At 37.4% G+C, this 16,282-nt stretch overlaps 1 protein-coding gene across 3 annotated transcripts in view; it reads left to right on the forward strand.

Moving 5' to 3' along the window:
* Positions 1-16,282, forward strand: part of LOC131032376 (acyl-CoA hydrolase 2) — a 256,053-nt gene that overhangs the window by 191,995 nt on the left and 47,776 nt on the right. For 2 of the 3 annotated variants that reach the window (XM_057963330.2, XM_057963329.2), the window contains one exon: positions 9,949-10,050. The exons of the other annotated variant lie outside the window; for it this stretch is intronic. In XM_057963330.2, the coding sequence (XP_057819313.1) occupies positions 9,949-10,050 (102 nt within the window). The remainder of the gene's footprint in view (positions 1-9,948; positions 10,051-16,282) is intronic. 3 annotated transcript variants of the gene reach the window in all.

Consider the following 16,282-nt stretch of genomic DNA (forward strand, 5'->3'; position numbering starts at 1 on the left):
CCTCTTCATCAGATTCTTCTACCATAGTTTCTAAGTGATCTCGGTATCCTGTAATGTGCCTTGATGATCCACTGTCAATTACCCATGTGTTGAGTTTGTTGAAACTTGACTGGACAATGCTAAGTAGAAAGCAAATTTCTCAGAATCATGTTTTATATTTGTCTTTCCAACTTTAGCAAATGAGGCTTGTTGTTTTGTTCTGTCAGGGCACTTGACTGCATAGTGTCCATATTGATCACACCTAAAACATTGAATTTGAGACGAGTCTTTTCTCTGCTTGGATGGACCTTTTCCATGAGAATTTCTCTTCCTTTTGAAGTTCTTCTTCTTACCTTTCTTATGAGAATTTGTGTTAAGAACATGAATATCTTCATCTATAGGTTTTTGCTTTCCTTTTGTTATTTGCCTTGACTCTTCTTGTAGATAGTCAGATCTTAATCGATCAAATTTAGGAAGCTTGGATCTTGCACTTATCCCTTGAACAAATGACTCGCATGAATTTGGTAGACCGCCTAAGGTTATTAGTGTCAACTCCTTGCAACAATTTCATATCCAACTGTTGGTTGTTGATCCCTTAGTTCAGTAATTCTCATGAAGTATGCATTGATAGATTCTCCCTTGTTCATACTTATATTATTCATTTGTCTCTTTAGAGCAAGGGTTCTGCCTTTATTATTTACTTCAAATGCACTCTCAAGAGATCTGAACATAAGGTATGTAGTTTCATGTTTTGCCAATATAGGTACAATGTGATCCCTGACTGCATCCACTATGAGTTTCATGGCTCTCTCATTGCTCTCGATCCATTGAGTTTTCTCAAGGTCATCTTTAGGTTCAGCTTTATTTTCTTTTACAAAGGAGTCCAATTTATTCTCCTTTAGTAGCATCATGATTCTGAGCTTCCAAGATGTAAAGTTGTTTGCTCGTTCGAGTCGATCTTCAAATCTAATCATATTTGACATTGTGAAGAATGAAATGTGACTGCATTATCAATAGATGATAGTCTGATATCTCAAATTTAATTTGGATCTTCTTTACCAATGCTCTGATACCATGTTAAAGTATATTAAATTAATTTCAGACTAATGCAATTCTTACAATATGCAGATTATAATGTACTGATTTCTTCTTTTGATTTCAGGTTATATATTCAGAATTTAATCTTTAACAAATATGAATGTTAATAATGATAATGTATTGATCAGATGCTGATGTACTTATTTTCTTCAAGGCTGAGATTGCCAATCAAAGGGAGAGAGAGCATTTTCGTTTCTATATGCTTCTCTTTATGTTATCGAGATGTATAAATATATATGTGGAGGGACATGTCTTGAGGGAACATGTCTCCACAATGTGGAGCCATGTCCGCTCATGGCATGGCCCTTTCTGAAACAATACAACACTTGCCAAAGGGTTCTTTCAAGAGGCCTGATCCTTAATCGGTTTAGTTAACATAAAAACCAAAAACAATATTATGAAATCCGCCGATCTGCTGTGCATTACATTTGATCATTACTCGATCCAGGTATGTTTGATATAATAAATACGATGATTTCTTGATCTGTTATATATAAAACAATGTTGCCGTCAATGATCATTGCTCGAAACATGGCAAGAGAAGATGAAATAGAATCTGATTACACAGATTAATATACTTGTATCTGTATAGTATTTCGATCAAATACAAGGATGATGGTTTTACAAAGCATTTGAAATAATTATTCTTATAGGCACAAGAACTGTGTATGTGTGTATGTATGTCAGTTCACATAGTGAACCTGACATACACACATACATACTTATATATATATATAATCAATATAAATGATCATCCTTATATATGACCGAAGCTACTATGCATGTGAATTGACATACATACATACATACTTACATATATATATATATATATATATATATATATATATATATATATATATATATATATATATATATATATATATATATATATATATATAATCAATATAAACGATCATCCTTATATCTGACCGAAGCTACTATGCATCAACACTCATCATCATATATCTTTGCATCTCTAATTGTTCTTTCATCATCTTCAAGAGAAGGCTCCTCTTGTTTCATTTTTTCATAGGTGAAGGTGATGCCCATGTCTCTCAATTGGTTCATATACTTGTCTACCCATTCCTTGGAAAAATCATTCACTTCTCTCATAGCACAGTCAAATCCACCACCTCTGGCTATGTGACAACTAGGCAATAGGATAGCCATGTTCACCTCATTTTCATACCGCAGATGAGTATGATCACTATCATCAACTATCTGATCTAGAATGGAAAAAAAGCTCACATTTCCTCATGAAATCAATTGACATTCTGGACCACATCCTCTTTCTTACTATGTGTTCATCCATGAGATTAGCCCAGTAATCCTCAATGTCAATCTTATGTCTGAATCTTTCTCTCTTGATGTTTACAATATTCTTATGCGGGTTAAATCTATCTTTGCTCTTGTAAGTTCCAAGGCGATAAAATGCAAGCTCATCAATCATCGAACTAGCTAGAGCGGCAGTGTGGCACACCTCCAAAGTCTTTCCTATTACAATAGGGAAAGTTATCCCTGTTCTATGCTTCTCCTTCTGGATGAAATCAAAATCCAGAAGTTTCTCTCACCACCTTAAGTAAGATCATCTTATTAGTTGGATGCCTAGGAAGTTTGGAAGATGCGAATGTGAATCGTTGAATCCCTAGGTATGTGAAGGTGGGAAATTGTATGTACCACGATCCATATTTCTCTATTAGATGGATTGCCTCCTTGGACAACCGTTTGTGCATCTCGCATGTTGTGACCTATTTCACATATTGCCCCATCGTAGATGGGGACCCCCTGTTTTTTTTGCTTTTAAGGGTTTTTGTCTTAGCTCTGCAGTCTCATAAATCCATTTTCTTTGAGAGTTTTGAGTTAGAGTTTTGAAGTCATCTCGAGCCAAATAGAGAAATCATGCTCAGAATCATGTTTGAACATTGCCAAAGTGCTTAGAAGGTTTGGAGGATGAGGATTGCAATTGCTTTGGGTCATTTCCGACAACTTTCTATTTTTAGGAATTTCTCCTTTTTTTTGCTTTTTTGCTTTTTTCTAAAAAAAGAAAGTTTTGTTTTTGGCATTTTGGGCACATTCCGGGAAGCAATTTTTTTGGCTGGCTTTTTGCTTTTTTTTGCTTTTTTGAAAGTGGAACCTAGGTTTTCTTCCTCATGTCATTTGGTCTATGCGCATGTCTTTAGATTCGAAATTTTTTGCCTCTAAATGCAAAAAGAAGCATTATGTGTTTTTTGCTTTTTTCTGAGATTAGGTTTTGATCCTCAGGCCATATCATTACTACCCATCTTGTCAGAAGTGGAAAATCTGGTCTCTAAGGGTAAAAAGAAAGATGGAAACCTAAATTAGGGTTTTGTTCTAGAAGATCATTCCTCAGGCCATATCATCAGTACCCATGTACTCAGAATAGATAGCAACATATTAGCAAACATTCTTCCAAGTCTGCCTAGGCTCAAGTTGAACATGGCACAAGAAGGATGAACTTTGCCAAGCTATTGGAAGTTGTCCAATCCCTCACAAACTCGTAGCTTCGGTTAAGAAACCCATGACGAGAGTTAACTAAACTCTGACCTACAGTTAGCATGAAGAGGAACTTGTTCAATGATGCATGAAGTCCGATCTGCCTAAGAGAAGAATGTCTAAGCTTCATCAAACTCCGCCCAAGGCAATTTGCCCAAGATGCTTGCAAGTCTTCCCTTGGCAAAGACTCTCCAAAGCCTGCCTAAGACATGACAAACAAAGTTGGCAAGGAACCTTCAAACTCCGCCCAACAACATGAAGAGATGTCCAAGCCTATTCAAAGTCCGCCTTGTCCATGAAGTCATAAAGTCCCCCTAGGGTGGATGATAAAACATGGCAAATGGGAGACAAATTCTGCCCAAGAGGAAAGCATAAAAGAAATGAAAGTATTGAGGCATGACGAACTTGGCATGATGTCTTCCAAGTCCGCGCCAAGGAGATGTCTAGCATGCTTCCAACTCTGCTCTAGCAAGATGAAAATATGGCACCTAGACATGAAAGATGACAACATATTGGTAAAGTCCGCCTAGGCAAGTATGAAAGGAGACCATCCAAGTCTGCCACAAGGGAAAGAATAACGCAAAACATATCTAAGACTCTTCCAAGTCTGCCCAAGTTGGAAGAAAACAAATAAGGCTAAGAAAATATGAATTGGCTAGACACTTCCAAAGTCCGCCATGAAGAAAGTAAAACAAAAGCATGGAAAGAAGTATAAGATGGATGTCTAAAAAATCTTCTAAATTCGCCAAGCATAAGAAGACAATGTCCAAGCAAATCTAGACTTCGCCTAGACATAGTTGGAATAAAGCAAGCTATACTTCAAGTCCGCCAAAAGCAAAGTAGACATTGGCATGAGACTATCCAAGTCCGTCATGAAGAAAATATGGCAGGACATGATCAAACTCCGTGTAGCTGGGAAAACATAAAGACATTGGCAAACAAACATGTCTAAACCACTTCAAAGTCCACTCTCCCAAGGAGATGCCCACACTTGAGCAAAGTCCAACTTAGGCAAGTTGAAGTTGGCAAAACATTGGCCAACTTCGACTTAAAATCTGCCATGAAGACAAAATGACACCAATAGCAATAACAACGAAACCCGATCTGATGCAAAACGACACCAATGAAATGGCATTGCTAATTGCCAAGAAACACCTCCATAAAATGCAGGTCTAATAAAAACTCCAAGAATCAATGCCAAGAAGGAAAAAGTTCCCCCCCTCTCGACCGGATCAGCCGCCACAAGGATGATGAGTCACATAGATCAATCACACGGGATATGCGCCAACACATCTCTACAAAATATATCTCGTTGGATCCACAAAGATCTGCAAATCGTGATCTTGCCAACCATGATCACCCGACCAAAGGAAAGTACTCCACAAGTGATTAACACAAGTCCAAACTTCGATTGGGCCAATCAAAATGCCAATGAAGGAACCAAGAAAGTCCTTTGACTGAGATGTCAATGATCAAATAAGACTCTGAATAGCTCAAAATGAGCCTGCGAAATAGCTGGGTTAACCAAAATACGGGCCACACAAGGTAGGGCCACCAAAAGCAAAAGCACATCGACACAACCACAAGTGCGCAACCTGCAACATCAACATCGGCCTGTATCGTGTACTTGCACACACCCAGAGTGTTCCACAGCTGATTTTGCGGTCACATGAGGCAGACACAATCATGTCTGAGTTGTCGATGGGCGTCACAATGGTCATCACCTAGTCTGAGTGCCCCTCCATTGTGCCGTGTAGTACCAATGCTTCTATCATGATTCCTTGCTTGACCAAAACTTCTTCTTTCTACTCTAGTTTTGGTTTTCCCTTTGCCTCTCTGTGAGGTGTATTGAACTCCTTCAAAAACACAAGATCTACCTTCAAGCAATTAGGCTCTATAGAAGGAACCTGGCTCTGATACCATGTTGATTTTTGGTATGCTCGATTAACCACAGGCGAACATCAGATCTGTGGCCTTCCCAACCATAGATGATAAGCTCTTATCGTCACCCCCGAGCACATCTCTTCTCAATATGTCTATTTGCTATATGATTGAGTGTATATATATATGAATGGAGATTCGATCTCCTTTAAATGCACCACTTATGTCTTTTCTCCAAGAGTCGGCCCTCTCCTAAGCAACACGTGTCAATACAAAGAGGTGGCGGACATCCAAGTCGGCCTCAATCAATTACTATTAAAGCAAGATGCTAATCGGCATGCATTAAGACCTTAATTATTCTTAACACAAATGAATATAAATCTGACCTATAATTGTCTAAGGCCGATAGGCCAATTAGACAATTATATTAGCTATATCGGCCATAGAAGGAATCCGACCATAGCTACAAACATCGACATAATGACGGGTTCCGCAAACTCTAAATTATGCTATGAAACAACAACAGACTTAAACAAACCAAACAAATCATATCCTGTGGTATACTAGCAGACTATAACAGATGAAAACAAACTATGCACGGATGGCAATGGTGGAATATGCTAACAAAAATCCATGTTATGTATTGTAAATCTGATTAGTAGTGCTAACAGCTATTTTATTTATGGATTGCTTCACAATACCCACTGAATAAGTGGAAGAAGCTGGCTTGGCCGCCTATCTTATTTCATTGTACTCCTGTCCTCCTGCTGAATACGTGGTTGAGTGGATAGTTATTGTTATTTCCAGTCCTCCCTCTGAATATATGGTTGAGTGATTGTTTGTTTACTTCAGTCATTTTGGATTTGTAATTGGCTGGTTACACCGCCAAGTAGCTGTTGAATTCCAAATTTTCTCTATCCCGGTGAAAAGTGGAAGTGGCTGGTCCAACCGCCAATTTGTATTGCTCTTTACATTTTATCATGCTAATGCTAACGGGTGAATTTATTGTGTGAAAAAATTAAAAAAAAATTAAGGGGGACATTTCAACCTTATTTCTCATTGATGGATTGTGAAATAAGATAGAAAATTCCTTTCCGCTTTCTGATCACCTCGATCCCTTAATGGGCAAAGTGAGAGCATATAGTGTTCAGGTCTACAATTAAACTAAAATGTTGTCACTGAAAGGAAAGTGCCAGGAGGCAAAATACCACTTATTCAGTGGGGTGCATATTCATTACTGGAAATTAAAATAAGCTTCTTCTACTTATTTAGTGATGAGTGAAAGGGGCATGGCCACTTATTCAATAGGAAAGTTTATGGGCACTTCCACTTATTTAGTGGGAAAGCTCATACAATTCTAAAAATGAAACACAACTTCTTCCATTTATCTAGCAGTGAGCAAGTGCAAAACATAAACAACTTTTGCGCTTATTCAGTGGTGAGTGGTTACAATAATACCACGTATTTAGTGGGGTAAGTATCAGCAATAAACTAAGATCAATCCCATTGGCAGTACTACCATCCAGTGTTAAATGTTAGCTCACATACAACCATGCCAAAATAGAAGTATATCTGCTGTTACAAAATGTTGATAAAGGAGAAATATTGCTGATATAAATGCTGATGTAAAATAACTGTTGTAACACGCCACAATAGTGCCAAATAACAAGTACCCAATAACCCAGCCATGAAATAACATGTGATACCTTGATTGGATGAATAGGAAAGCTGGTGTAGGTCTGAAAGTGCACTGGAACACACTGCAACAGGTCTATACAGCCAGAATAATTTCACAAAACTCTGACCAACACACATCCCAGCTGCAACATCACTTCAAACACTTCAAATTCTTTCCAAAACATGCCATAGCATCATAAAATAAATGATAGATCAGACTGAGAGGTAACACAGCCATACAGATGTCTAGAATGGGGCTTTTTATATTCTGGTATGACAGGTACAATAAGCATAAACAATAGCAAATCTCATCATATGTTTACTTCTTCACCATGATTCATCATATAAACTTGTTGCAAGGTCAAGGTGATCCTACACAAGGAGGAAAGAGCTATCAGAACTAGGTTCTTGTGCCTATCATTTCCCATGCCTTCATTGATATGGTATGGCCAACAACTTCTTATGTTTGGACTTCCTCAATGAACAGCTTGTAATAACATAAAAATGATGTTCAAATCTGCAAAATGATGTGAACAAACAAACCTCTTATACCTGCAATGAAATTTACATTGCCAGGCATGAAATGGTATGGCCTGCCAAAACTGAATGGTGTAGTTAGCAAGTAATATTCTCCAGTTCGCCCTTACAAAATATTGACAAGAAAATCAAGAAATGCACTTCAAAGGACATCAAAACACCCATCACTGCAACCCCAAAGTAAAACATGAAGTGTACGACCCTTAGGGTGGTATGACCTGCCAAAACTGCAGTCAGCAAGTAATATTCTCCAGTTTGCCCTTACAAAATATTCACAAGAAAATCAAGAAATGCACTTCAAAAGACATCAAAAACACCCATCACTGCAACCCCAAAGTAAAACTTCAATTTGTAGCACAACTGTAATCCCTAGATGGAATTACCAAGACCAGCTAGGGGGGGTTTTGTCCCCAAAATCAGCATCTCCAAGAGGTTTTATCATCCTCAAAAAGTTTTTGAAGAACTTACATTCATTCCAACAGCATAACAATAGCATTCAGAAGTTTGAGCTCTGAAATGAGCCCACATTCTCCTTATATAGCCTTTTGGACGGGAATAACAACTGTTTGAAAACAATAATTCTAACATCCTCAGAAATGAATTTTTAGAAAGATGATAATACTTTATCATTTGCAAAGGCCCCCTTTTTTCCCTTGGCGTCCTCCATTGAAGCCCACATTAACACTTTTTAAAAGAGATTAAGCTGTCACTTTAATATTTTTAAGACCAGAAACTTACGAGTATTTAAATTATTTTACCCGAGTTGTGGAAAGCACCAAAACATCATAGAAAGCAAACTTGGATCATACCAACATGACACTAAAGACTTGGGATGACGATCGAAGGCCACCGGATGACTTACTAAAACTAGCCTCTTACTAAAAATAGCCTCCAAGAAGTTTGGAGAGCTCCCCATATGCTGAAAAACACTTCTAAAAGTGTCAGGATGATCCACACCACTAACTGATCTCATTGCCATGAATTGAAATGCTGCATTTCTGAATTTATGTACTCCAAGGACTTTGGATTCTCCCAAGCACACAAATTAGCTTTTGGAAGAACTTGGAAACGAGGAGGATTGTTGGCAAATCACTTTTGCTAAATATGGGGACATTAAATGGATCCAAGTATAATAGAGGAAAATGTTTTCCTTGTTATTTTTATTTATAATAATAAAGTTGATTCAGCCACAATGTATGGAAAATGTTCATTTAATGTTAGCTTCCAGATTCATCAGCTATCAGTTCTTTCATGTTGTCAGTTTTTAGGAACTTTCTTGAGGCCTTTGGCTAGTGACCTAAGCTCCTTGCCCATTGCATACCCTTTTGTTCTAGTGGAAGTGAATTGGTTTTCCAACTATTCTTGTTTCTTCAAGCTACAGCCATACAAGCTTTTGCATTAAAAAGCTTATGGCTTTTCTTTTTTTGTATGCTGCTAAGAGCCTGGGTATGTTTTTTATGATATTGGATTTGGTTTCAATAAGAATGAGAAGAAATCCACATCTCCTAATTCAAATTTTGTTATATTATTCAAACTTTAAATTAAGTGAATAGAAGAAAGCACCGTACCCCTTCAAGTTTTTTCATGCAAAAATGCTTAAGTGGTTGTGGCATGGTTTGATCCGATCACCGAGATCAAGAATTTTTAAACTAGTAATTCTCACAGAGATTCTTTTCTGAGATGCATTATGATTCTAAGCCATCTCTATCTCTAATGTCACATTGCCTTTTATAGATTGTTTGTTTCTTTTATACATTTTCTGAATGTGATGTTTTATTCTTGTGTCACAAGTCATTGGATGATTTCTGTGATTTAAATCTCTAGTCAGGCTGTTTCTCTAAATCATGATAGTTGTCATTTAATATACCTTCATCTTGTTTGATTTTCTTGATAGATTGGATGACGTGCAATCTATTACAATTCACATGATCAATAGGGTAGTTTGTGCTCTATGTCAGGGGTAGAGATTGGTTCGTTTAGTGGTTTAATATTTTCAAGTGGATTTTTCTAGCTTAATTTCTTTAACCTTATAGTAGATTTGCACACCTCACTTTGTGGGATCCAATACCATCCATGCATGGATGTATCCGGACAACCTAAGTACGAGGTTTTCTTGACAATCTGGGCTCAAGCTTCAACAATCCATTCATTGTTGGACATAAATTATTTACATTTGATCAATTGGACTGACCAATGCTTTTCTTAGTTTTCAGTAGAAGACAATTTGGGATTGTTACTGAATGTAATTTTTTTCTATTGCAGATGTGTAGCGGCATATGCCTCTGATCTTATCTTTTTGGACACCAGTTTGCATCCACATCACAGAGACGGGTTAAAGATCTCGTCACTCAGTCTGGATCACTCGTACTGTCAAGGACCTTTTTCCTTTTTTTCTGATGATTGCAGTGCAAATAGTTTATTGAACATTTTTGTTACTTACGAAATAAGATTTTTAAAATCAACTGTATGTGAATTAATATTAAAAATTATACATTTGGAAGCAAATACTGTAGAACGAAGAATTTATCGAGTGGTAATGTATGTTTATGTGAGCATGTATGTAGGAGCTGTTTGTTCATGGCCGATCAGGCCTCCAGTAAAGTATGATAGTACTCCATTAAAATGGAATTTATACTCCTGTTTTACTTGTTTTATTTTCTTAGATATAGTTACTTCTTTGTCAAGAGCGTGTGAACCTATTGCATCCTGCACACACCATGCATTCTAATTAAGTTATTGTAATGCCCCTTACCAGGACTTAACCTAATCTGCCCTAGATTCCTCTATTAGGGTTTGAATAATGCTTAGGATTGGAAATTGTTACTTCAGTATCCTGATGTAGGGCCCAAGAATTGGGTAAACATGTGGGTTGCTGGCTTAATGAGTGTGCAGTTTGAAATGGTATTCTTTATCTGCTCGAATGCTTAGATTTCTGAATTCTCTTTCCTTCTTTGAGGCATTTCACTTGATGTTAAGTGCAGAGATGTATATATTATATTGTCTAAGGACACATGCATCTATCGTTGTATACCACAGATATATATATATATATATATATATATATATAACGGCATACTACCCAGAGTATCACCAGTTCAGTCTTGAGCTAATCACTTTAGGATAACACTGATCTTCCTCTCTTAGATTTGGTTTTTCATTTAAGACACACCCTCTTTTATCTGCTGTCTGGTTATCTTTCCCGATCGATTCTTGAATTCTGATTATTCCTCTTTGTGATGCTGATTTCTGCTGGATATCTGAGATCAGATGCTCTTCCTTTTTTGATGATGATCGCTGAATGCTTGGCGTGTTCTTTGTTTATGCCCCTCCATCAGGTGTGTAGGGAGGTGTCTTCCTTTCAAGGTTGTGACCGATGAGGGGGAGTATGTCTATTGGCCACCAATCTCATCGCTTCAACAAGTAATCTGCCTTTCTTAATTCACCTTTGTTAAGACTAACTTATCCTTCGGTGGGCTTAGGAGGAGATCGTTGTTTGGAAGGAATGCAATCATCAGTAATAACCGCGATCTTCACACAATAAGAATTTTGATCTGCTCATGGTAATAATTGTGATCTGCAGCTATTGCTCTGGTCAATGTTAGAAACAGAAATTGTGAAGTCCTACTATTGTAAGACCAATTCTTATCAAGATTTGCTGATGAAGAGGGGGTGTCAGATCAGGGCATGACACTGCCTTTTATCAAGGAGATAAAGGCCTTCGTTATGGATAAGTTCTACAAGAGAATTTAGGGTATTGGGCTAGGAAGAAAGAAACAATACCATATGAATGAGTTCAGCCCTACATATGATCATCTTCAAAAGTTTACATAGGGGCTAATATATCATGGAGAGCTAAAATTCTTATTGCTCAGCTTAGAACTAACTCTCATTAACTCCGCTGCAAGACTGGACGGTGGAAATGGCCTAAAGAGCCTTGGGAAGGAAGGGTACTTTTTGCAACTCCAGAAATGTGGAAACTGAAAAGCAGTTAATCTTAGAGTTTGATGCACTCAAAGACAGCAGGGATAAGTTTGTCAGTATCTTAACTGCTAGCACATGGTATAATTTATTCAGTGAGGAGTATATTGAGAAGCTGGGAGCACTCATCATCAACTTGCATAGGCAAAGAATTTTGTTCAGACAGGCTGTCCCATAGGTTGTCCTTAGTCTCGTGGATGTTAAAATTGGTTTCTATCTTTTTTTTCAAGGATACATGACAGTTATGTCTTAATTGTTCTAGCATCATTCAAACCCATCTAATTATGTTGTTAAAACTCCTTTACCAAGAAACTTCCTGGGGGTTTATGGTCTTGTTGCCTAATTTGGAAAGCACACCTATTGGAGAAATCGTGCTTGTTTTCTCTGGCCAATTTTTAGATTTCCTTCAACTTTTAAATTTTCTTTACTGGTTTTCTGGGTACTTAAAGAATTTGTTATTTTGTAGGGTTGAATGATGCATCTTTTAGGTGATAATTGCAGTTAGTTACCTTCGTTATTCTTGAGAAATCTTTTGTCTTGTCATTTCTAGTATGCAGTATTATCTTCTTCTATTTTACTTCTCTAAAGATTGATACCTACAGCTTAAGATAGTTACTTATTGATTTATACCATTAATGTTTGCTTTTGTTCAAAATGACCTCTTCTTTGAAGTAGGTGATATAGTTTAAAGCAATTCAGCTGGTCTTTTCTTCATTAACCAATAAGTCGATTGACATTCAAACTATATTTTATCTGTAGGGAAGGATTGAATTTATATGATTCTTCTTATTTATATTATAATGGATTGTTGAGGGCGTGGAATGAACAAGATAGCAGCAGGGGTAAGGTGATGTGGTGCAGGAGTTTTGCTCTTCACCGAGAATTTACAAAAAATGCATATTGTTTTGGAGAAATCATGATCAGAACTAGAAGTAAAATTTGTCAGATCTAGTTTCCAAAGCTTCAAGGTAGACATATATCCAGTAAAAGTCTCAGATGATTGTTGCTACTGAAGGGAAACTAAGATCATTAAGATCCAAGTGTGAAATCAGTAAAACTTATATACATCTAGAATGAAAAAAAAGTTAGCTTGCCGGTTCGGGTTCGAAGAACCGGTACGGCAAAATTTTGAAAAGGGGTTTGGGTTTGTTAGTACAAAAACATGTAAATTATATATATATATATATATATATATATATTAATATTTGTGCAGCCTATAAGCATGAATTAAGATTAGCATGTCACATAGCATCATATAAACAACAAAACAAACATAAACTAATAGCATCATATACATCAAGTTTAATATCAAAATGACAAAATATTCAAGTATCATTGTTTCAACTTTCAACTATATAAAGTTTAATCATCAAATGGATCAGCTAGTTCATCCTCCTCCTCCTCCTCCTCATCCTCCTCATCATTGACATTGACATTAGATGAGCCAATGCCACTTGCACTTGCACTATAAGTTTGCTCGCTCTCCGAGACATCAAGTGTCAATGCAAGAAGCTGAGAAGCGGGAGCATCCAAATCAGTATGCTTTGGCTCTACATCCCACATCTTCGTTTCCCCTTGTGTGTAGTCACGTTGTTTGTGTGAAAGAAGAGGTAGGTTGGAATGCACATTGATAGTCCGCACTTGTATTATGTCTTTCCGTGTCCTTCAAATTTTCTCTTTGCAATTTTTCTTGAACTGAACCCGTCGTTTGAACCTTTCCAAAAGTTCAAGGTTGAAGTTCAAGTGTGGTATGTGTATAATGGCTTTGTTTTGAATAAGGCACTAAAGGTCTTGGTGGTAATAGTTCATTGAACTTGAATCTTGAACCATTCTAGTGGTTCAAGGTTCACGGTTCAACATGTCAAAGCAAGTCTTGTGTAAGTCATGTTTTATAATGTGTGAGCTTAGGCATGTTCATATGTTTTGCTCTACTGTTGTTTTGAACTTGAACTTTTGAACTACTTTTTGAAGGGTTCAAAGTTCAAGGTTCGAGGATCAATGACTTTGGAGATAAAGTGAAGAAGTGTCAGCATGTAGGGAATATTCTGGATTTAAAAGATGAACCTCGAGAAAATGAATTGTGATAAAAGTCCGTACTAGGGAATAATCATTCCAAGGAAGGATATGGAGGGAAAAGACTTGTTATTAATAAACTATCAGAATTAAATCTTTTCAGCACGATTTGGCACAGATGAGTATGCAGTTTCAAATCATGACGAATCGTGCGACTGATATTTTAGGCTAGTCCCTAAGATCTGTTTTATTTAAAACAAGTTACTTGCTTTTTATCATTTGCCCAATTTGGTAAGTAGAAGATTAGTGCAGGCAGTATTTCTTGCTCCTAACTCTGTGAATTCTCAGTTCTGCATGAAAGGTGAGCTCAAGTTCTTCCTCTTTTCCTATTAGTTTTCATAAATTGAAAGTGTTATTTGATACTTCAGTCAGTTCAGTCAATTCTTCCTGCTGTGCATTTCTTGGTTGTAAAGGTAAAATGAGACCGAAAGTACCTCAAACAAACTAGAAGTCTTGGTTACACTCTACTCCTTGCCTGACATAGGGGATACTTTTCTGCCATCAGTAGACTTAGAGGAATTCCATGAAAGAGCCCGGAATTCTGTTGGTTCCCCTTTAATGCAAAAAATTTTAGATAGTGGGTTGGTAGAAGCTGCAACATTTCCTCCAGCTTTGTCATGTCCAGAAGTAGTTTTGGAATGTATGAGCAGATATGGTCCTGCTGAGAGGTGTATAAGGGACGCAAAGGGTAAGGTTTTACTTACAATTAGTCGGGAGGTTATTACTGCCGTAATGAAAATACCAAAGAAGGAGCAATATGAGGATTGGATAGTATGTAAGTCGCAAGGGCTTTTCTCTGAGAAGAAGTCATGTTATAGGAGTACCATTGCTAGAAATTGGTTACTGAAATTTCAAATGGGGGGTTCTAGACTGTAATATCCCAGTAAATTTTTTTTGAATTTTTAACAATAAGAGATACAAGCAATCACCACAACCCGTTAAGGTTAGAGAAATAAACCAAACTGCTGAAAGGGAACCCTTCCACCTTTTGTTCACCGAGAGCCCAGTCTGGGAGGGTGAGAGCATACGGTGTTCCGGGGATCGTTAGCAACAATAATCAAACTGAAATTACAATGTCTGGGCGGCAAGCCAGCCCCTTCTGCTTATCCAGCAGGATAGAAACTGTAATATCCTCGTTAATTTTTTTTTCACAAAGTTACATTCAACACAACACTTGTTAATGTTAGGAAATGACAACCAAACGTTTCTGAAAGTAACCCTCCACTTTCTGATCACCGAGAGCCCAATCTTGGAGGGTGAGAGCATACAGTGTCGAGGGGATCATTAGATGCCAATATCTGAAAATGATTACAATCTTCGGGCGGCAAGCCAGCCCCTTCCACTTATATAGCGGGATATTAAAACAATGCAATCAATTGGCGGTAAACCAGCCAAGGACAAGCCAAAGAACTGAAGAATGCAATCACTCTACCGCTTATGTAGCGGGAGGACTAGAAATGAAATAGCAATCAACTCCAGTGCTTATTCAGCAGGAGGACTAAAAATGAGATTACAATCAACTCAACCGCTTATTCAGCGGGAGGACAGAATTACAATAGATAAGAAGGCGGCAAGCCAGCCTCTTCCACTTATGCAATGGGCCAAAGAACAACAATCCAAGTATATAGCTGTTAGTACTACTAATCAGCTTTACAATGCAAACATGGATTACAAAATTACTAGAATCATTGTCCAAACTAGGCGGCAAGGCCAGCCTCTTCCACTTATGCAGTGGGACTAAGAGAGTTCAAATAAATTGTTGTTAGTATTACTAACAAGCATTACAATATGATTCATCATAGATATTCAAATGTCAAAACCCAAACTAACAGCTGCAACTTATTACCAAGACTCTTCACACCACACCCATAGACTCACACACCTGAAAACCGGCTTCAACCCCCCAAAACTAAATCTAATATGAATGAACAGAAGGCTGGAAATACAGACCAAAAACATTAAAATCCTTACAGACACTTCTAAATCACTCCCCACACACTCAACTTATCTTTAAACACACTCCAAAGAACCCACACACTCTAAAACCAACTCCACACAAGGAAACACTCCAAATTAACAATTTTTCAGATTTTGATATGCAACCCATGTGCTGGAAACACACAGACCAGCAGCTTAAAAACTCACAAAAATGCTCATAACTCTATTCACACTCAATGAAATGACCCCCAAACGGATGCAAATGAGAGATACAAGATAGGCGATGAGATTAGAACCAACAAACTGCACCAAAAACCCCCAAATGAATTTATGCACGCATTCCCAGGCAGCCCAGCATAGTACGACTAGGAAAGTATGATTTGCATTTAAAATTTAAATACTCAACATTAAGATCTACAAACTTATAGACTTGATCGCCTGTGGCATAGGAAGAGAACGAGCCACTACCTAGAATGATCTGACACACGAACTAAGAGTTATGAACTAAAACGAGCTACAGCCACACCAAAAACCAGCAACACTGAAATCCACACTACACTAAAAATCTGCAAATGCACACTAAAATCGAACCATACATTCAGAAGAT

The sequence above is a fragment of the Cryptomeria japonica genome, chromosome 8, assembly GCF_030272615.1.
Source record: "Cryptomeria japonica chromosome 8, Sugi_1.0, whole genome shotgun sequence".
In the NCBI taxonomy this organism is placed as follows: Eukaryota; Viridiplantae; Streptophyta; class Pinopsida; order Cupressales; family Cupressaceae; genus Cryptomeria; species Cryptomeria japonica.